Source organism: Gossypium hirsutum, chromosome A07, assembly GCF_007990345.1.
Source record: "Gossypium hirsutum isolate 1008001.06 chromosome A07, Gossypium_hirsutum_v2.1, whole genome shotgun sequence".
In the NCBI taxonomy this organism is placed as follows: Eukaryota; Viridiplantae; Streptophyta; class Magnoliopsida; order Malvales; family Malvaceae; genus Gossypium; species Gossypium hirsutum.
In genome coordinates, this window is record NC_053430.1 from 29,940,234 (window position 1) to 29,957,524 (window position 17,291).

General features: G+C 32.3%; 1 protein-coding gene and 1 long non-coding RNA gene across 5 annotated transcripts; one reads left to right on the forward strand and one right to left on the reverse strand.

Moving 5' to 3' along the window:
* Positions 1–569: 569 nt before the first annotated feature.
* LOC107952978 (AAA-ATPase At2g46620) lies at positions 570–2,613 on the forward strand. Its single transcript, XM_016888193.2, has one exon. It carries the CDS (start codon positions 1,003–1,005, stop codon positions 2,440–2,442), a length of 1,440 nt encoding a protein of 479 aa, XP_016743682.2. The 5' UTR covers positions 570–1,002; the 3' UTR covers positions 2,443–2,613.
* Positions 2,614–4,313: 1,700 nt separating this feature from the next.
* Positions 4,314–14,447, reverse strand: LOC121232263 (uncharacterized). 4 transcript variants are annotated; one of them, XR_005930617.1, is made up of 10 exons: positions 13,945–14,447; positions 13,755–13,833; positions 13,377–13,444; positions 13,040–13,102; positions 12,748–12,852; positions 11,823–11,877; positions 7,310–7,393; positions 5,232–5,599; positions 4,889–5,154; positions 4,339–4,798 (listed from the first exon to the last, which is right to left on the reverse strand). It is a non-coding gene; the product is annotated as an uncharacterized lncRNA (long non-coding RNA). The 4 variants fall into 4 exon arrangements; XR_005930620.1 differs by lacking the exon at positions 13,377–13,444 and having other exon boundaries at positions 4,314–4,798; XR_005930619.1 differs by lacking the exons at positions 13,040–13,102; positions 13,377–13,444 and having other exon boundaries at positions 4,337–4,798.
* Between the last annotated feature and the right edge of the window lie 2,844 nt (positions 14,448–17,291).

Sequence of the window (17,291 nt, forward strand, 5' to 3'; positions counted from 1 at the left end):
TTGAAATAAAAGCATTTTGGTAATTTAATAAATGAGTTGGGACCAATTATAGGTGCCACTAATTCAGTCAGAATATTTATATATAACTAGAAATCCTATCACACATATATGTATGTGAAAACCACAGATTTAGAACATAAATGTGTGTTTAAATATAATATATAATAAATAATAAAATATGTGGTTTGAAACTAATTAATCATAATAACACGCAAAATATGTATGATATTAAAATAAAAAAATTAGATTAAATACATCAGATTAACAATACTAAATGCAATACAATTGTTTATCATTGTGTTGTCATCAATCCTGAGTTGGTATTGAGTTTACTTGTGACACTAACTCAATTAACAATATTATTAATATATATATACAACTTATGAAAATAATTAATTGTGCATATTAAAATTAAAATGTATAAAATACATCAAAATAAAACTTTAATTATACGGTAAATTTAAAATTTTATTAATCTAATTAGTGTTGATTCAAATTCTATCATATGCATATTTTAATTTTTATTAACTTTTATTAAAATAAAAAATAAAAATACTTTTAAATAATTTAATTTAATTTAATTACTTATTGTAATTTTTTAATTTAATTAACTCTAAATAGTAATTCAATTATAAATTTAAATAATATAGATATGGAAGAGTTAAGAGTGACTTTCCTGAAACACCATATCTGCTCCCATTGCTGCGGTTTTGAATTTTGACCCATCAAACTTGCCGGTAACTTTCTCCCCAATTTAAAACTTACCAGTCTGTCACACCCCCCCCCCCCCAACACTCTCCCTTCTTTAATCTTTAATCTTTCCCTTCAACCCTCTGCCCCCAACCCAATCACAAGATTTCTGTCAAATCCCCTTAAATTCGTATTTTCTCTTCTTTCCTTTTCTCAGAAAACATGTTTTTCTTTCCAGGTGCAAAAAAATTCGCCTTTGAAATTCTCCTCCTCTAGTTCCACCCCCCCTTTCTTCCTGGATTCTGACGACCGATGACAATTCTTTATAACCCATTTTTTCTCTTGTTTATAACTTTCGTTTTCCTGTTTCTTTTCCGGGTTGTTTTGATCAAGACCGGACTGATTTTTACTGTCAAGAAAAAGTGGCGTCTTTTTGAAGATTGCTTTCATGTCTACCAGTTGTTCAAAGTCCCCAAATTCAATGAAAGCATGCAAAGAAACCAACTTTATCACAAAGTTTTTGTTTATCTCAATTCACTCACTTCCGTTGAAGATTCCGATTTCACCAATCTCTTCACCGGCAAAAAACCAAATGAAATCCTTCCCCGCCTCGACCCCAACCAAATAATCGAAGACGATTTTCTGGGTGCCAAGATTCTCTGGATCAACGAAGATAACAATTTGGTGTTGAAGATTCGAAAAGCCGATAAACGAAGAGTTCTCCGGCCTTACGTTCAACATATCCACTCAATTTCCGATGATTTAGATGAGAAGAAACGAGACTTGAAGCTTTACATGAACGTCGTTGGCCATGGCGATGATCAAAAGGGACGGTGGAGATGCGTTCCCTTCACGCATCCTTCAACGTTTGAAACAATAGCTATGGAATCTGACCTTAAAAACAAAGTCAAATCCGATCTCGAGTCCTTCCTCAAAGCCAAACAGTATTACCATAGGTTGGGTCGTGTTTGGAAACGAAGCTATCTCCTTTACGGTCCTTCAGGTACTGGAAAATCAAGCTTTATCGCAGCTTTGGCTAATTTCTTGAGTTACGATGTTTACGACATTGATTTGTCCAAAGTTTCCGATGACTCCGACCTTAAACTTCTCTTGTTACAAAGCTCGGCCAAATCCGTGATTGTCATCGAGGATCTTGACCGGTATTTGTCGGAGAAATCAACGGCCGTCAGTTTGTCGGGAATTTTAAACTTTATGGACGGGATGTTAACCTCCAGCTGCGGCGAAGAAAGGGTCATGGTCTTCACAATGAACGGCAAGGATCACGTCGACCAGGCGGTTCTCAGACCGGGAAGGATTGATGTTCATATACATTTCCCCCTATGCGATTTCACGGCATTTAAAACGCTGGCCAATAGTTACCTGGGGCTCAAGGATCATAAGCTGTTTCCGCAAGTAGAGGAGATTTTCCAAAACGGGTCGAGTTTAAGCCCGGCTGAGATTGGGGAGTTAATGATCGCCAACCGGAATTCGCCGAGCCGAGCTTTGAAATCCGTCATTCATGCCTTGCAAACGGACGGCGATGGGAGGGGGGCTTTGAATATCGGGCGGCGGTCGACCGAGAATGGGCCGAGGAAATTATCAGGTGAAATGGGTGAAGGGAGTGGGGTTTTTGGTAAGGAAGGAGCCAATGCGGTGAAGGAGTTTAAGAAATTGTACGGATTGTTGAGGGTCAAAAGCAGTAGAAAATCTCAATCCTTCGATCTTAACGGTGACCAAAAGGAAGGCGGATGATGATGATGAATAGGAAGAACCTTTAGCTTTGTAGTTTTATTGATTTCTCTCTTTTTTTGTTAAAAACAAAAAATCTGGATAGCGGAAATAGAATTAGATTCTGTTGAATCGTGGTAAACTGCCCATATTGTTATTTTTACAGCTTTTTGCATTGAAAAACATTTTCAAGTAGCTCCCTTGATTTTATTTGTCTAGGTTTTAGGTATGTATGTACCTAGGGAAATGCACATAGATTTAATTTGTCTTTTATTTTTATTTTAAATTGAGTAAACTAATTTTTTTTAGGTCAAATTAAAAAATAAATTATTTTTTTATTAAAAATTTATCTATATACACTATAAGAAGTGAAATGTCAGTCTTGTTATTTTTATCAATTACGTCTTATATAATTTGATCCTTAATACAGAATTTTTAAGGAATGATAATAGGGGCAGCGTGGATGACATCTTCGATGAATGAGACGATGCACATGATACTAAAAACAAAAGACATTGAGGCAACTTCCATGGGCGCTTGCAATTTCAATAAAAACGTTTTGCACCCAACACCATCTTTACTTTATGTGTCAGACGAATAGGTGGAGTGGGGAAATTGGTGAAATTACCAAAAGCCATTTCAAAAACAAAATGGAATTGTAAAAGATTTGTTTCCATTCAAAATGTCAAACCCACAGTTGGTTAAGATAAGGAAAGTTGTGGGATTGGCACTTCTGATTCACCGTCTTTTACATATTAAGCCTCTCTGATTAATATTTTGATACCGGGTCAACACAACTATTCCACCACCAATCTATACAATGAATCCTTCTTTGGGCTGACATTTCTGGCCAAAAATATTTATAATAATTTAAACATGTTTCCAATAACATAATATTTTGTTGTACACATCAATTGCATTTTGCTTTTTTTTTACTTAAAAATGAGTAAAATAGTTTCTATACATTAAATCAAAAAGTAAATTGGTCATTTCGTTGAAAATTTCATCCATTTTTTATTGTTAAAAACCAATACTTGAACGTCGGCATGAGATACATATGGCATGTCATGTGAACTGTTTAGTTATTCTATCAACCACGTTAGTTTTTAATAATACAAAAGATACAATTTTTAATAGAAAAGATATTTTTGATCTAACACGCAGAGATTAATTTACCCATTCTTTGATTAGAAGAGCAAAATATAATCTAATTCTTAATATAGGAAAAAAAGATGGAATATTTCTTTTTCCAATAAATTTTATCAAATTTATGTAAAAGGAATTATTAATGTTTTAAAAAGAGTACATAAATTATAATACTCAGGGAAGAAAAAAAAAACATGATACAAACACTCACAGTGCGTTTGGTTCACTGTAATTGAATAGAGCTGTAATGGAATAGAGTTGTAATAAGTAATTCAACTGTTTGGTTGAATGGAATGGAATAGAACTATAATAGTATTCTTGTGTTTGATTGAATGGAATGATGTTGTAATAGCATAAGGAAAAAAACTAAAATGACAAAAATACCCTTAGCAGAATTTTTTTTAAGGTAGATGATTATTGTTATTGTTATTAAATTTTAATAAGATTATTATTGAAAATAATTTAATAAAAATAATAAATAGTTTATCCATATTTTAACATAATTATTATTAAATATAATTTAATAAAAATATAATTTATTAACATTCTTAATATAATTATTATTATATGAATTAAAAAATCAAAATATATGATACTATAAAAAAATATAATCTACTTTATCATTTTTAAACTGCAATATATATTTAATGTGCTAAAATATCATTACTGAAAGAAATAATTTAATTATTCTACAATAAAAAATAATTAAATATTAGAAGTAATAAATAACTCATTGCTAAAAAAGTAATAAATAACTTAGAGAATTATATTTCACATCCAAGCATAATATTCATATATTAACAGAAAGTTACATGATTTCATTAGTTTATATGTCATAATCCATATGTTTTAAAATTTTACAACATCAAAAAGTTACAACATTGTAATGACATTCTATCATGTCATTATACCATCCAAATATTACAAACACAAAAAGTTACCAAAATATCAACACTATCAACACAACCATGATTTTTAATGGTCAGGAAAAAATCTTCTGACCCATTCCAATCGCATAGCAGAAGGTAAACTAAAGAAAATGAGCATTTGCGTTGGATGATCTGGAATTTTGCTCAATGCTCAATAGCGTTCATCCTCAGTTAAACCTTCCACTTCACATAATGTTGGACATAATTTCAGAGCACTTCTTGAATGGTCATTTCTGACTTTTGTTGAATTACCACTTTGGAGGCAATACTCTTACTGATTTCAAGGCCAACGGTCCGTATATTTTCTGCCAATAAAGTGGTAGCATCATTAAATGAAGTAAAAAAATCACTTGCATCAGAAATCTTTTTTTTCTTCTTTGAAAATGCAGAATCACCTTGGTTTCTAGCTTGTTGCAGTTCTGCTTGCGGTTGTATAGCTGAAAGATCCATGTCATCCAAAGAAACATCAGCTTCGGATCTATGGAAATCATTTCTTTCTTCATGAGTATTTGTAACAGCTACATCCTCAGGATTTATTTCTTCAATAATATCAGCAGCTGTTTGAGCATCTTTTCCAGTGGCTCGATCTTTTGCATAGATGGCAGTAAGTTGGTCATAATAAGGGAAACTTCGATGTTTGAATTGAGCTGCTTCTTTATGACTATATAAAAATGAGAAATTCATATTAGATATAAGTTTTGTCAAAATAAGATAATAAAGACTTGAAATAATTCTTACATTTATATATGAGTTCCACACTGCATCTTCAGCAACAATAAGCTACCTATGCTCATCCCAACCAAACCCGCTATTGTTTTTTCTACTAAGCATGTCATAAATAATTGACCAATCCCTTTTTAATGTCTTAATCCTCGATTCAAAATTAGGTTTAGCCTTCAACATGGCATTGGGTAAAACTTTTTCTAACATTTTTTCTAACTCATTGAAATAGCCGGCTTTGAATCCCGTATCTGCATTAAAGGTTCCAGCATTGTGCAAGTCGACCATACAAGTAACCAACGCGGCATCTTCTTTTGGAACCTATTTCCTTTTGGTTCATCAAGAACTTTGGGAAGAAACACTTGATTGCGAAAAACCTGTCATAACTAGCTTAAGAAAAAACGCAAATGAAAATTAAGTTCAATATTGTGCATCAAAAGGTCAACGCTTTATAAAATTATAACACATGATGAATCAAAAGAAAACAAATTATCATTCAAAAAGTCTAGTACAATACAAAAAAAAAACAGTTCAAACACACCAAAGTTTCATAAATTAGATATATGAAATAACATAAACAACTTAAAGTTTACTAATTTCTAGATGCTTGCCATTCATCGAACATTTGGTTGGCTAGTTCCATCCTTCAAGTAGCCCATACATCCGACGGATGAATATTTATGTTCATCGTCATCTATCACATTACTAGGTAATACTTCTCCCAACTCCTCTTCAATAGGATCAAGACTCATATAGGTTCGAATAAAATTTTGGAGCAAACAACATGCAATAACAATTCTATTGTGCACCCTCACAAGATAGAATGATGGACTCCTAAGCATTCCCCATCTAAGTTTTAATAACCCGAAACATTTTTCAATAACATTACGCGCTGAAGCATGTTTCATATTGAAAATTTCTTCTGGAGTACTTGGCTGGTAACCATGACGCCACTCATTCAAATGATATCTTTGTCCTCTAAAAGGCGCAAGAAATCCCTCACAATTTATGTATCCAGCATCAACTAGATAATAACAACCTTTAAAAAGAAACTATTTGTCATGGTTAATTTCCCAAAAAAGTATGATCTTAAAAATTAATTCAAATTCCTCTAAGTTTGCGCTTTACCATGAGGAACTTTTAGTCCATGTCTCCTACTAATGGCATCTCGAAGAACTTGTCCATCAGCAATAGAACCTTCCCAACCAGGAAGAACATAAACAAAATGCATATCAGGTGTACAAACACCTAACATATTTGTTGCTATGTCACCTTTTCGCGTTCGATATCTAGGTTTATCAACTATTGAAACCCTAATCTTGATATGGGTTCCATCTAAAGCACCTAAGCAATTCTACATCACATGTATAAAATCTCGAGTTAGGATACTATATTTAAATCTAAATGGACTAAATTATGTACGATTTATATATAGAATTCACTCTAATACCTTGAACCATTTCCACCTTGGGTCTGTAGAATTAGCTGTAATTGGCTCTTCCTTTTTAAATAATACATCTTGTAAGCGTATAACAACATTTAAAACATTGTGAAATGATCTGCTAACGGTTTCCCCGGACCTATAGTGATACTTGATAACTCTATTTTTAAGGTGATGAGAAATGATATGTAAAAATATTGCCACTTGCTCATCAACAAGCATGTTCCTTGATGACTTCAATCCCCCTAAAGTTTGTAACATCTCACATAGTTTAAAAAAGGTAATTCTATTCATCCTAACTTGTTCAATACAGGTCTCGTCACTAGCATATACAAGTCTTTTCACATAATCTCGTTTTGCATAAAAAATCTAATATATAGGATCTAATCCTTGGTCTATAAGTATGTAGGCTACAGATGGCACCCAATGCAACTAAGAACCAACTCGCAACTGTACACATTTGCAACCATATTGTAATAACAAGACCAATTCTTTTATACCTCTCACTTTGTACTATTAAAGGCAGACGAGCCATTACTGCAAGATATTAAAGTGTTACATATCTTCAAATCGTAGTAAAAGGGTGACATTTCTCCAATACTAATTTCAATAACAGTAAAACAAAATCAAAGAATTTAATTGCCAAAGAACTTACAGTGATTCCGTGAATACAAAATGCTCAAGTCTGGGTGGAAGAAGCGATCAAACAAGCCAAATAAGAAAAGGAAACAATAACAACCTGTTAAATAAAAATGAACAATACATAATAAGAATCTTTATAAAGCATAAAATAGAAATTACAACTAAATATAATGGTCTTTTTAGGATTTTTAAAAAAATACATATTAAGAAAAATGAACAATACATATTAAGAATCTTTTAAAAAAATACAAAATAAATTCACTACTTTATCTTATGGTTGGAGTTTGATCCCCATTCATGAGAATGGAGCACATTTCGTGGCCAGTCATCTTGTTTACCTCTTTAGAGAGCCCCATAATAGCATTATACTTTATTTTAATTTACATTCGTCATTATACTTTGTCATTATACTCTGAGAATATACTTAAGTTTGTCAATTAACTTTAATGTGATTGAATTTTGTCACTAAAATTTGAATTTTATTGAATTTTTCCACCAACTTTGATTTTTTAATTAAAATTTACCACCTATGTAACAGCCCGTTTTTAGGGTTAATCGGAACAGTGGTTTCGATGCCACCAAATCCGACGAGTAGGTTTGTAAATATTATATTTAATATTTACAAGTTAATTGTGATTTTAAAAATGTTTTTGATATTGTGATTTTTATTTTATAAGCGAATTATTAAGTTCAAGTGGTATGACCCTAAGGTCAAGTGCGTTTAGAAAATAAGGTATCAGGACCTCGTTTTTATAAATTGAGTCGTAAATATTTTTATAAGTATTTAAAAAGTGGAAATAAGATGGTATTAAAGGTTCGTTGAAAAATTTTATCGTTTCGATAGTTAATTAAGCAAAAAGACTAAATCGCGTAAAACGCAAAAGTTGCACGCTATTAGAAAAAGTTGTTATTTGGCTTTGGATTTTAAAGTGAAGGTCCTCAAATGGTAATTAAACCATTTGAATTGTGAGTGGACATGTTTGGTCATGCATGAAATATTTTAGTGGTTTTACATTAAGGGTAAAATTGTAAATAGGTTATTAAAGGTTAATTAAATAAATAAAACATGAAAATGCATGAAAAGTTCATCTCTTTCAGCCGAATATGAAAGAAAAGAAAGCCATGGTTGTTCTTTTAAGGTTCGGCCATTCATCTTCATGCATGTAAGCCCGTTTCGTCCCAGTTTTTGATAATTTTTACGTTTTTGAGATCGTTGCTTCGTAATCTAGCTAGCTTGTATTTCCGATTTCAAAATTATTAAAGTATTTGGATGATGCCATTATTGAATGTTTGAGTATCTTGACGTTTAATGATAGAAAATAAATCTTTGATGTTAGATTAATGAGTTTTGTTAAGTGAATTTTAGTAAAAATGTCAATTTTGGACTAAATTGTGAAATATGATAAATTGTGTGGTAAAAGTGTGAATAAATAAAATTTATGGGCTGCTAGGGACATTGGTGATATTCGGATATGGTAGGATTGTACTCAATTTCATGAATTTGCATTTTTATGATATAGTGACTAAATTGTAAAGAAGTTGAAATATTAGGGGCAAAAATATAATTTTTCTATAAAGTGATTTATGGGCTGTTTTGATATCATGAACATTCAGATAAGCTTAATTATGGTTAAAAATTGTTAATTTGCATGTTTTGAGCTCAGGGACTAAATTGAATAAAAGTAAAACTTTAGGGGTAATTTTATAAAAATGTCAAAAATGACCAAATTGCATGGAATGAAGTGTTTTACTGTCTAAATTAATGTATTAAATGAAATTATTAATTTAGATCAAGATCGGGTGGAAAATCAAGGAAAATGAGAAAATTACCAAAATGCCTATGAACTTTGGTATCTCTACAACTTAGCCAGGTAAGTTCGTATGCTAATAAACGTATTTAAATTGTGTTATAAATACTTGTTTATTATCATTGAATTGTCATGAATATTGAATGATTTAATATGAGCAAGAATCAACAAAGTTATGACATCCGAAAGCCCGTACGAACTTTAAGAATAGTATAGGATACAAATGTCATGACATTAGGTTACCGAGATGTGACTTCGTGTAAGACCCTATGTGGGACAGTGGCATCGATATATGATAACACGTAAGACCATATCTAGGATATGGCATTGTACGAGCTATATGTGATTACCGTGTATCCTTAACGATTTCGAATGGTTCAACGGGCAAAGTCAAGTCGAGAAAGAAAGTGTAAGTCTTTAAGCAATTAAACATCATTTATATTGAATGTGACTTGGTTTAATATGCTGTTTTGGAATCTATAGATTCATAAAAGAGTTAGTCGAATGTGTTTAAAAATAAAAATACTGTATTTGAGTTTAATTGACTAAGTTATATCATTGAAAGTTCGAATGGTCGATATGAAATATCTGAAGTTTTTGTTATATGAATTGTGTACGAAACAGTTTTATAATAGTGATATTCGGGCTTTAAGCCTAGCAAGGATTGTGCTGGTGAATGTAATCGGGCTTTATGCCTAGCAAGCTTATTGCCGGTGAATATAAAATCAGACTTTAAGTCTAGTAAGCCTTGAGCCGGTGTGTAATTTAGGCTTATGCCTAACAGGCTTTATGCCGGTGAATTATTAAAAGTTTATGCTTAGAAGAATTCATGCTGATGTGGTATTCGAATTCATTAAACGAGCTAAATGGCCAAGTATGAATAAACTTATTATCTATTTAATATAAGGTAAGTAAGTAACATGATGATTTATTACAAATAATGTGTGATGCAAATGAAGTATGTATGTGATTATGGAATGTGTATTCGGTTTTATGATCAAATGATATGAATATTTTAGAATTTGGTTTGTGAATATGTGTATACAAGACCATGTATATTCGGCCATATAGATATTTTGTGTACGTGATGTTATAATACGATTTTTTAACTTGTGTATATGATTTTCGAGTTATATGAAGTTGAAAACTTATGAATGAGGACATGAATAATTTGAAATTAGTTTATCAATTGATGCTTTAATTGTTAAATATTTATCTAATTCGAAACTGTTATATGAATGTTATGATCATTTTAAACTCATATACGAACTTACTAAGCTGTGAAGCTTACTTTGTGTTTTTTTTTTTATGTTTTGTAGTGTTTCGGATGTTTGCTCAGGTTGGAAGTCAACGAAGATCGTATCACACCATCCGATTATTGAATTACTGTATTTTTACACTTTGAGGCTTGGTTTATGGCATGTATAGGCTAGTGTTAAGATGGTATATTTTGTTGTGATTTTAGCCATGTGATTTGGCTTATAAAGGTTGGTGTGTATTGGCCATTTAAGTTGGCCTAAAGTATGTGTTTGATAAATGACATATGTGATGTTTATAATGCTTTTGCGTTGGCATATTTTAGTATGAAGTATAAATAATGAATTGATATGTTTGAGAAGCATGATTTAGGTGATGAAAGATTGAGAATAATACATAAGAAAGATATGTAAACTTTTTGATAATGATATGTTGCTTTGGATATGTTTAAGATTGAGTTTTGAGTAGTGATTTGGTTTGTGATATAATGTTTTGATTTGTATATGAATTTTCCATGTTGTAATTTCCTATGTGTGTTTTGAAATGGCATGAAGTGTGGTATTTAGGTATGCTTGTGGAGGGTGAGAAATATGGCTTTAACCAAGCCTATTTTCATTCAAAATGGCTGAGCACACGGGCGTGTGGCTTGACCGTGTGTGTCACATAGCCTTGGTACACAGCCGTGTGTCCCCTAGGTAAGTTCTCGAATTAAGTCAGTATACCCTACAGACTTGACACGGCCTAGACACACGGGCGTGTCTTGTGGCCATGTAATGCACACGAACTGGCACATGGGCGTGTGGCCGATCGTGTGACCCAAGTCAGTATGCATGCCCTGTTTCCACACGGCCTGGGACACGGGCGTGTCCCTTGGCCGTGTGAGTGACACGGCCGGGGTAGACGTACGTGTGACCCCTACAGAGATGAAAATTTTCTAAGTTTCCAAAAGGTTTCAAGTGTTATCGGTTTAGTCCTGAACCTCTTTTGAGTATGTTTTAAGGCTGTGATGAGCCTAGTAAAGGAAAATATGATTGTGAATGATAAAGGTTTTAAATTGTATGCAAAATGTATGATTCGAATGTGTTTAAATGTTATGACGTAAGTCCGGTAATGCCTCGAACTCTGATCCGGTTCCGGATACGGGTGAGTGGTGTTACAACCCAATATTGATTTTGAAGGTTTGAAAACAAATTTAACAAGAAAAATATTCTTTCAAATATTTTATTTTAATAGTTAACCATAACTTAATTTATAAAATATAATAAATTAAATTAGAATTTTTATTTATTAAATTAAAAGACTTGAAAATTAAATATAACTTAAATTTAATTTTTAAAATTATATTAATTTATTTATTATTTTAAAAATTAAAATAAAACATTAAAAATATGTTTTAATTAAAAATTATCTTTAAATTAAATAGAGAGTTAAAATAAATAATAGGCAAAAGTTGACACTAACGGTTCCACACAAGTTCTTGAAGTCTCTGAATGTTCTTCTCTTGTGATAAGATAATCTGCAACAAGTGAAAGATTATAACTTAATCACAAGTAGAATAACCAGCAAAAGATATGTATCATGCCAAAAACATAACTTCAATATAATTTGCCTTTTCCCAGTAGCATATTGTAAAGGAAATAGCAATGCTCATTCATGGATAAGTGAATATGTGGGACTAGAAAGAACACTGAAATACTGAAATATTGAAATACTGCTAATAAAAGGGTATTATGAAACTTGGCAATCCTAGTGTACGCGCCAAAATTTATGTCACAGGCCAACATCTTGGAAATAAGCCACCCTTATCCAAGTAAAAATTCAGAACTGTATAACAATCAAGATAGATTTAGCCCAGTCATGTAGCATTTTCTCTTAGTATTTTCTTTACAAGTCATAAAATACTAGAAAACAAAATGAAGTGTACTTGACAGTGGATACAGAAGCATGAGTTTATCTGTGTATTAGGTTGAAATATCTGATTACTACAGACTTGTCTTAACAATTTCAGAAACTGATATCTCAGCAAGCACATCTTTGAAGAAGAAAATTAAGATCGTGAAACATATTATACTAAATTCAATCAATAGTTACACTGATAAATTAGGAAAACTTTTGGTGTCCCCCTTTCAATTTCAACAATATTTTACAGAAGTGAGAATGAATATCAAATAGGAAGTTGGCTTAATGCTATGCTAGTAGGCTATAGTTATTCGCTGCAAGCACTTGTTAAAGTTACCATAGAATTTAAATCAAGTAACCAATAATATACCTAGACATAGTGCACTCACACACACCAGAAATATACTATATAATAATTGATGACTTAGAGATTAAAGAGAAAGAACTTAATTGCAGGCCAGAACAGAAATGGCAAATTTTGACTCACAGTTCCTAATGTTAGCAAGATTTTATTGATATAAGATCCCTCTTTTCGTCTAATGCCAGTTGTTTCAGCCTTTGAGCTCTCAGAACTAGCCAAATCAATGAGGTTCTGCATGTATATGTAAAACATGAAAATATAGAAAACTTGAAATATAAAGTATTAGCCCCTTCAAAAAACAGGAAAGACAATAAACATATATAAATAACATACCAAATAAAAATAAGAAAAAGAACTAAAAACATATATAACCGAAAAAAAAAACCTAAACTAGTCTAAGACAGGCTATAGAATTTACCAGCTGTGAGAGATTTACTGCTTCACCTTCACTATTTTCACCACATGAACTGCTCTCTATTGTCTAGAGATAAGTTGGTCACAGGAAATAATCAACTAATCAAATGAACCATCCAAAACCAGAACAATGGCAAACGTGAATACATATTTGACATGTAACAGAAAATCCTCATTTCAAAACAGGGAATCAATATTATTCTTGCAAATTCTTAGATAGAAAGATTGTAGTTAATACCACTTAAAATAGTATCAGCAAACATATTTTTATCTTAATGTGGTAAAGCTAAAAACAGGGGTATTGGAAACTTCTAAAAGATGCAAAGTAACAGAACGTATACTAGTGTAAATATTGTATGGCTCCTGATGCTGAATAAATTGAAGTTTGTTGATCCAACATGTCCGTGTTCTGTTTTAAAAGAGTGAAATCCATTCACATAATATGAAAAAAATTTTCATTACTGCTAGCAGGAAATTGACCCTAGTTCAAATAAGGAACATTGACAAGGCATGCAATGAAGAGAGCATTCACATAGAAACACACATCTAAAACTATTTAGTTATTTTATCAAACTGAAAAATAAATTTTAGTGTCAGTTTTGATAACATAATGATCTGAAGCTTGGTTTTGTAGAAGCTCTCTACAAAATCTTCCAATTCAATTTTGGACAACTTGTCTCTGGAATTTGGATATTGAAAGTCAAGTCAACATGCTTTACCTTCCCCAGCCGCTATAAGAGAGAGGGCATGAGCAGGGGATAGCACAACTTCTTCTTTTACTCCTTCAAAAAAGGTTCCCTACAGCCATAAACCAAGCAAACAATAAAACATACTTCCAAACAAATAAGAAACACAAGGCATACCGATGATAGAAGGAAATTCCTTGTGACACCTATCAACGCGACGCACCTCAGAAGAGACGGGTCAATCGACCCCGTGGTTGATCTCGCAGCAGCACTCTCAAAGAAAGACATGCAAGAAGAGTTAGAGAAGAGACATAAGAGAAAAGGGCCTGGTCTACCACGAAAGAAGCCTACCACGCCTTCGATCAGTCAGGCCAAATAAAGTCTAAACCAATCGTCACGTCCTTTTTCATGTGCAGGGAATTCTTCCATTCTAGCAGTGGATTCAATAGCTGCCTATTCTTCGATCGAAACCCTAACAAGAAGGCTAGAAAGAAATGGGAAAAAGAATGAAAAAAAGAAGAGGCTTCAAACGTGAGGAAGTGTGAAGGGTAAAATTGAAACTGAGACACTCTGAATGGCTATTCTGTGGGTAAGGCGCCGAATGCTATTCAGCGTGTTTAGTGGGAATAGAGGCTGAATTGAATAAGGCTGTAATGGCATTACAGCCAACCAAACATTGGTTTGGTGGTGGGCCCATTGAATTGGGTTGTAATCTATTCCTATTACACCCAACCAAACATAATGTCAATATATAAAACATGAATCATTATAACAATATCTAAAATCTGTTATAAATTAAACGCAACCACGATAAGTAAATAAAATATTTTCTAAATTCAGTCACTATAATAAATTACATAAAGCATGATAAATAAATAAAATGTTCTCTAAATTCAATCACTGTAATAAATTGCTTAAAACACGATATGGTAAGAAAAATATGTAAAGATGGCAAGTACGCACAAACATATCAAATTTTATATAATAACAATAATAAATAAAGAAAAAATAAAAAGATAAATATAAGACATAAAAAGTTAACAATGAAATTAACTCGGTAATATTTTATTTTTATTTATATAGATAATGCATATAAATTTAAATTAAATTTTAAATTTTATTGTTATTTATTAGATGTTAAAAATTTCAAATGTTAAATATATATTAGGGTTGATATAGTATTTACCCCCCAAAGTTGCATCCAATTATCACTTTGGCACTTAAAGAATTTTTTGTATCAATTTAGTATCTGAAATTTCCAACCCATTATCAATTTGTCCCAGTCATTAACCCAAACTTTATTTTCTTGAAATAAATTTAAAAATGGAAAAATGTGAAAATAAAAAAAGCAAAAAAATTCTCGTTTTAAAAAAAAATAAAAAAAATATAAAATTATATAAAATTCTTAGTTTCTAAGAATTTTTATTTTTATTTTTTAAAATACATAAAAACACATGAAAAAAGAGAAAATTCAAAAAATTATGAGAAAATTAAAAAAATTAACAATAAAAATGAAACTTTAAATAAAATTTCTAAAAATCAATAATTTTTTTAAAAAATACATAAAATAAAAAAGTAAATCTCAAAAAAATATGGAAAGCTTTAAACATACATACATATGATGTAGTAAGTAAATTTGCCTCAATTTCTTATCTTCTGTGAGAGTTTCAATAGCAACTTTAAGCAATTCATAAAATTTGACATAAAATTACTTTTGATCAAGATCTATATAGAGATAAAATCTTTCACCATCCTTAAAATATAGAAATAGAATAGACAAAGCAAAACCATTGTAATTAATGAAGAATTTAAATAATAATGCAATACAAAATTGTGGAGTGTGTCTTGCAATTTTCAAACAAACCAATGTCAAAGCAAAGTCAACATTGTGACAATGCGGCACAAGACGTCACAGTGAGGAAGTACGGGACGTCTCGACGACAACGTCCCAACTAGAAGACATACAACGTCCAACGACACGACGTGTTCCCCTCGCAAATGAGTTTCTTCTCTTAAGTTAAACTCCTTTATCTTTTCCCAGTTGAACTTTGATATTTCAGTCAGATTAATCCTCTATTTTAGTCTATAAATAGGGCAACCAACAACCTTAAAATTGGGGATTATAATACAACATTAGAAATAAATTAAGAGAAAGATTTGAGGGGATTTTGTGTTTTAGCTGAAGAGCTTTGTATTCGGGGTTTAGGGTTTATTTTAGAATTTATCCATCTTGTGCCCTTCAATTATTTGCTCATTAGTGAAGTCTCAATTATTTGCTCATTAGTGAAGTCTCCATTTTCCCATGACTTTTTATCCTCTTCACCAGAGCAGTTTTTTTACGTAAAGATTTGTGTGTTACTTTTGACGAAACTGTGATACTTCACCCCAGAAAAGAGTCACTTGTCCTTGACAGCACAATAAAACAGAGTGACTCAACCAAGGTGGAGCCAAAGCCGAAGCCAGACAGTGACATTGCGATAACACGACAAACGACATTGCAATGACTGTAACACCCCACATCTGTGCCCTACGCCAGGACGGAATATGAGGCATTACCCCAACTTGAACTCATGCACACAAACATTTTCATATCACCAAAACATGGTTAAATTAAAACTTTTTCAGTTTTTATTATAAACTTCATAATAAGAGCCTATGAGGCTCAAAACATCCATTGGAATCCATTCGAAATTAATCCGGGTTTTTTAAAGAATTCTAAAAATAACATTTAACACAGGGACACACGCCCGTGTGAGACCGGCAACACGCCCGTGTGACCATTTAGGTATGGTCGTGCTAATGGGCTGTGTGAGCACATTGGGACACGTCCGTATCCCTTACCCGTGTGGACTTATTTTCTAATTCGAACCTACAAGGGTTTTCACATGGTCTGACACATGCCTCTGTCCATGAACCATGTCCTTCACACGGCCATGACACGCCCGTGTCTTAGCCCGTGTACAAAAACTTGGACATTTTGTTTCTGATGTTAGCAATCCTTAAGGGCCACACGGCCAAGGCACATGCCTGAGTGCTAGGCAGTGCCTTTCACACGGCTGAGACACACGGTCGTGTCTTTGCCCGTGTGTTTACTACTATGCATACTGACTTGAAATTTTTACATGCAAGGGACACACGGCTGAACAACACGCCCATGGGGTTGACTGTGTGTCACACACACGGCCTAGACACATGCCCGTGTGTCTACCCATGAGGACAAAATAAGGCTATTTACCAAGCTTTTTTGTCACCCTTACTTATGTAACCTGCACAAAATCACTCTATACTAATATAAGGGCACATCACATAGCTAAAATAACCACAAGAGACAACATATCATTTATGCAATTTACTCATCCATAAAAACATCATCTTCTATTTATAAATCAAAATGAGTATTGACCATCATCCATGGCCTTATACAAAATGAGTATCATGTTCATCATATGAGCCAACACATTATGGCTAGCTAACAAAACACTAAACAAAGACTCGAGTCCCTATACATGCCAGAAAATAAAACAATAAAACTAACTATACCAAGGTCTTAAGTGATAGTGTGATCAAAGC

Coding starts and splice junctions, on each gene's coding strand:
- LOC107952978 (XM_016888193.2), top strand. CDS start 1,003: ATGACAATTCTTTATAACCCATTTTTTCTCTTGTTTATAACTTTCGTT.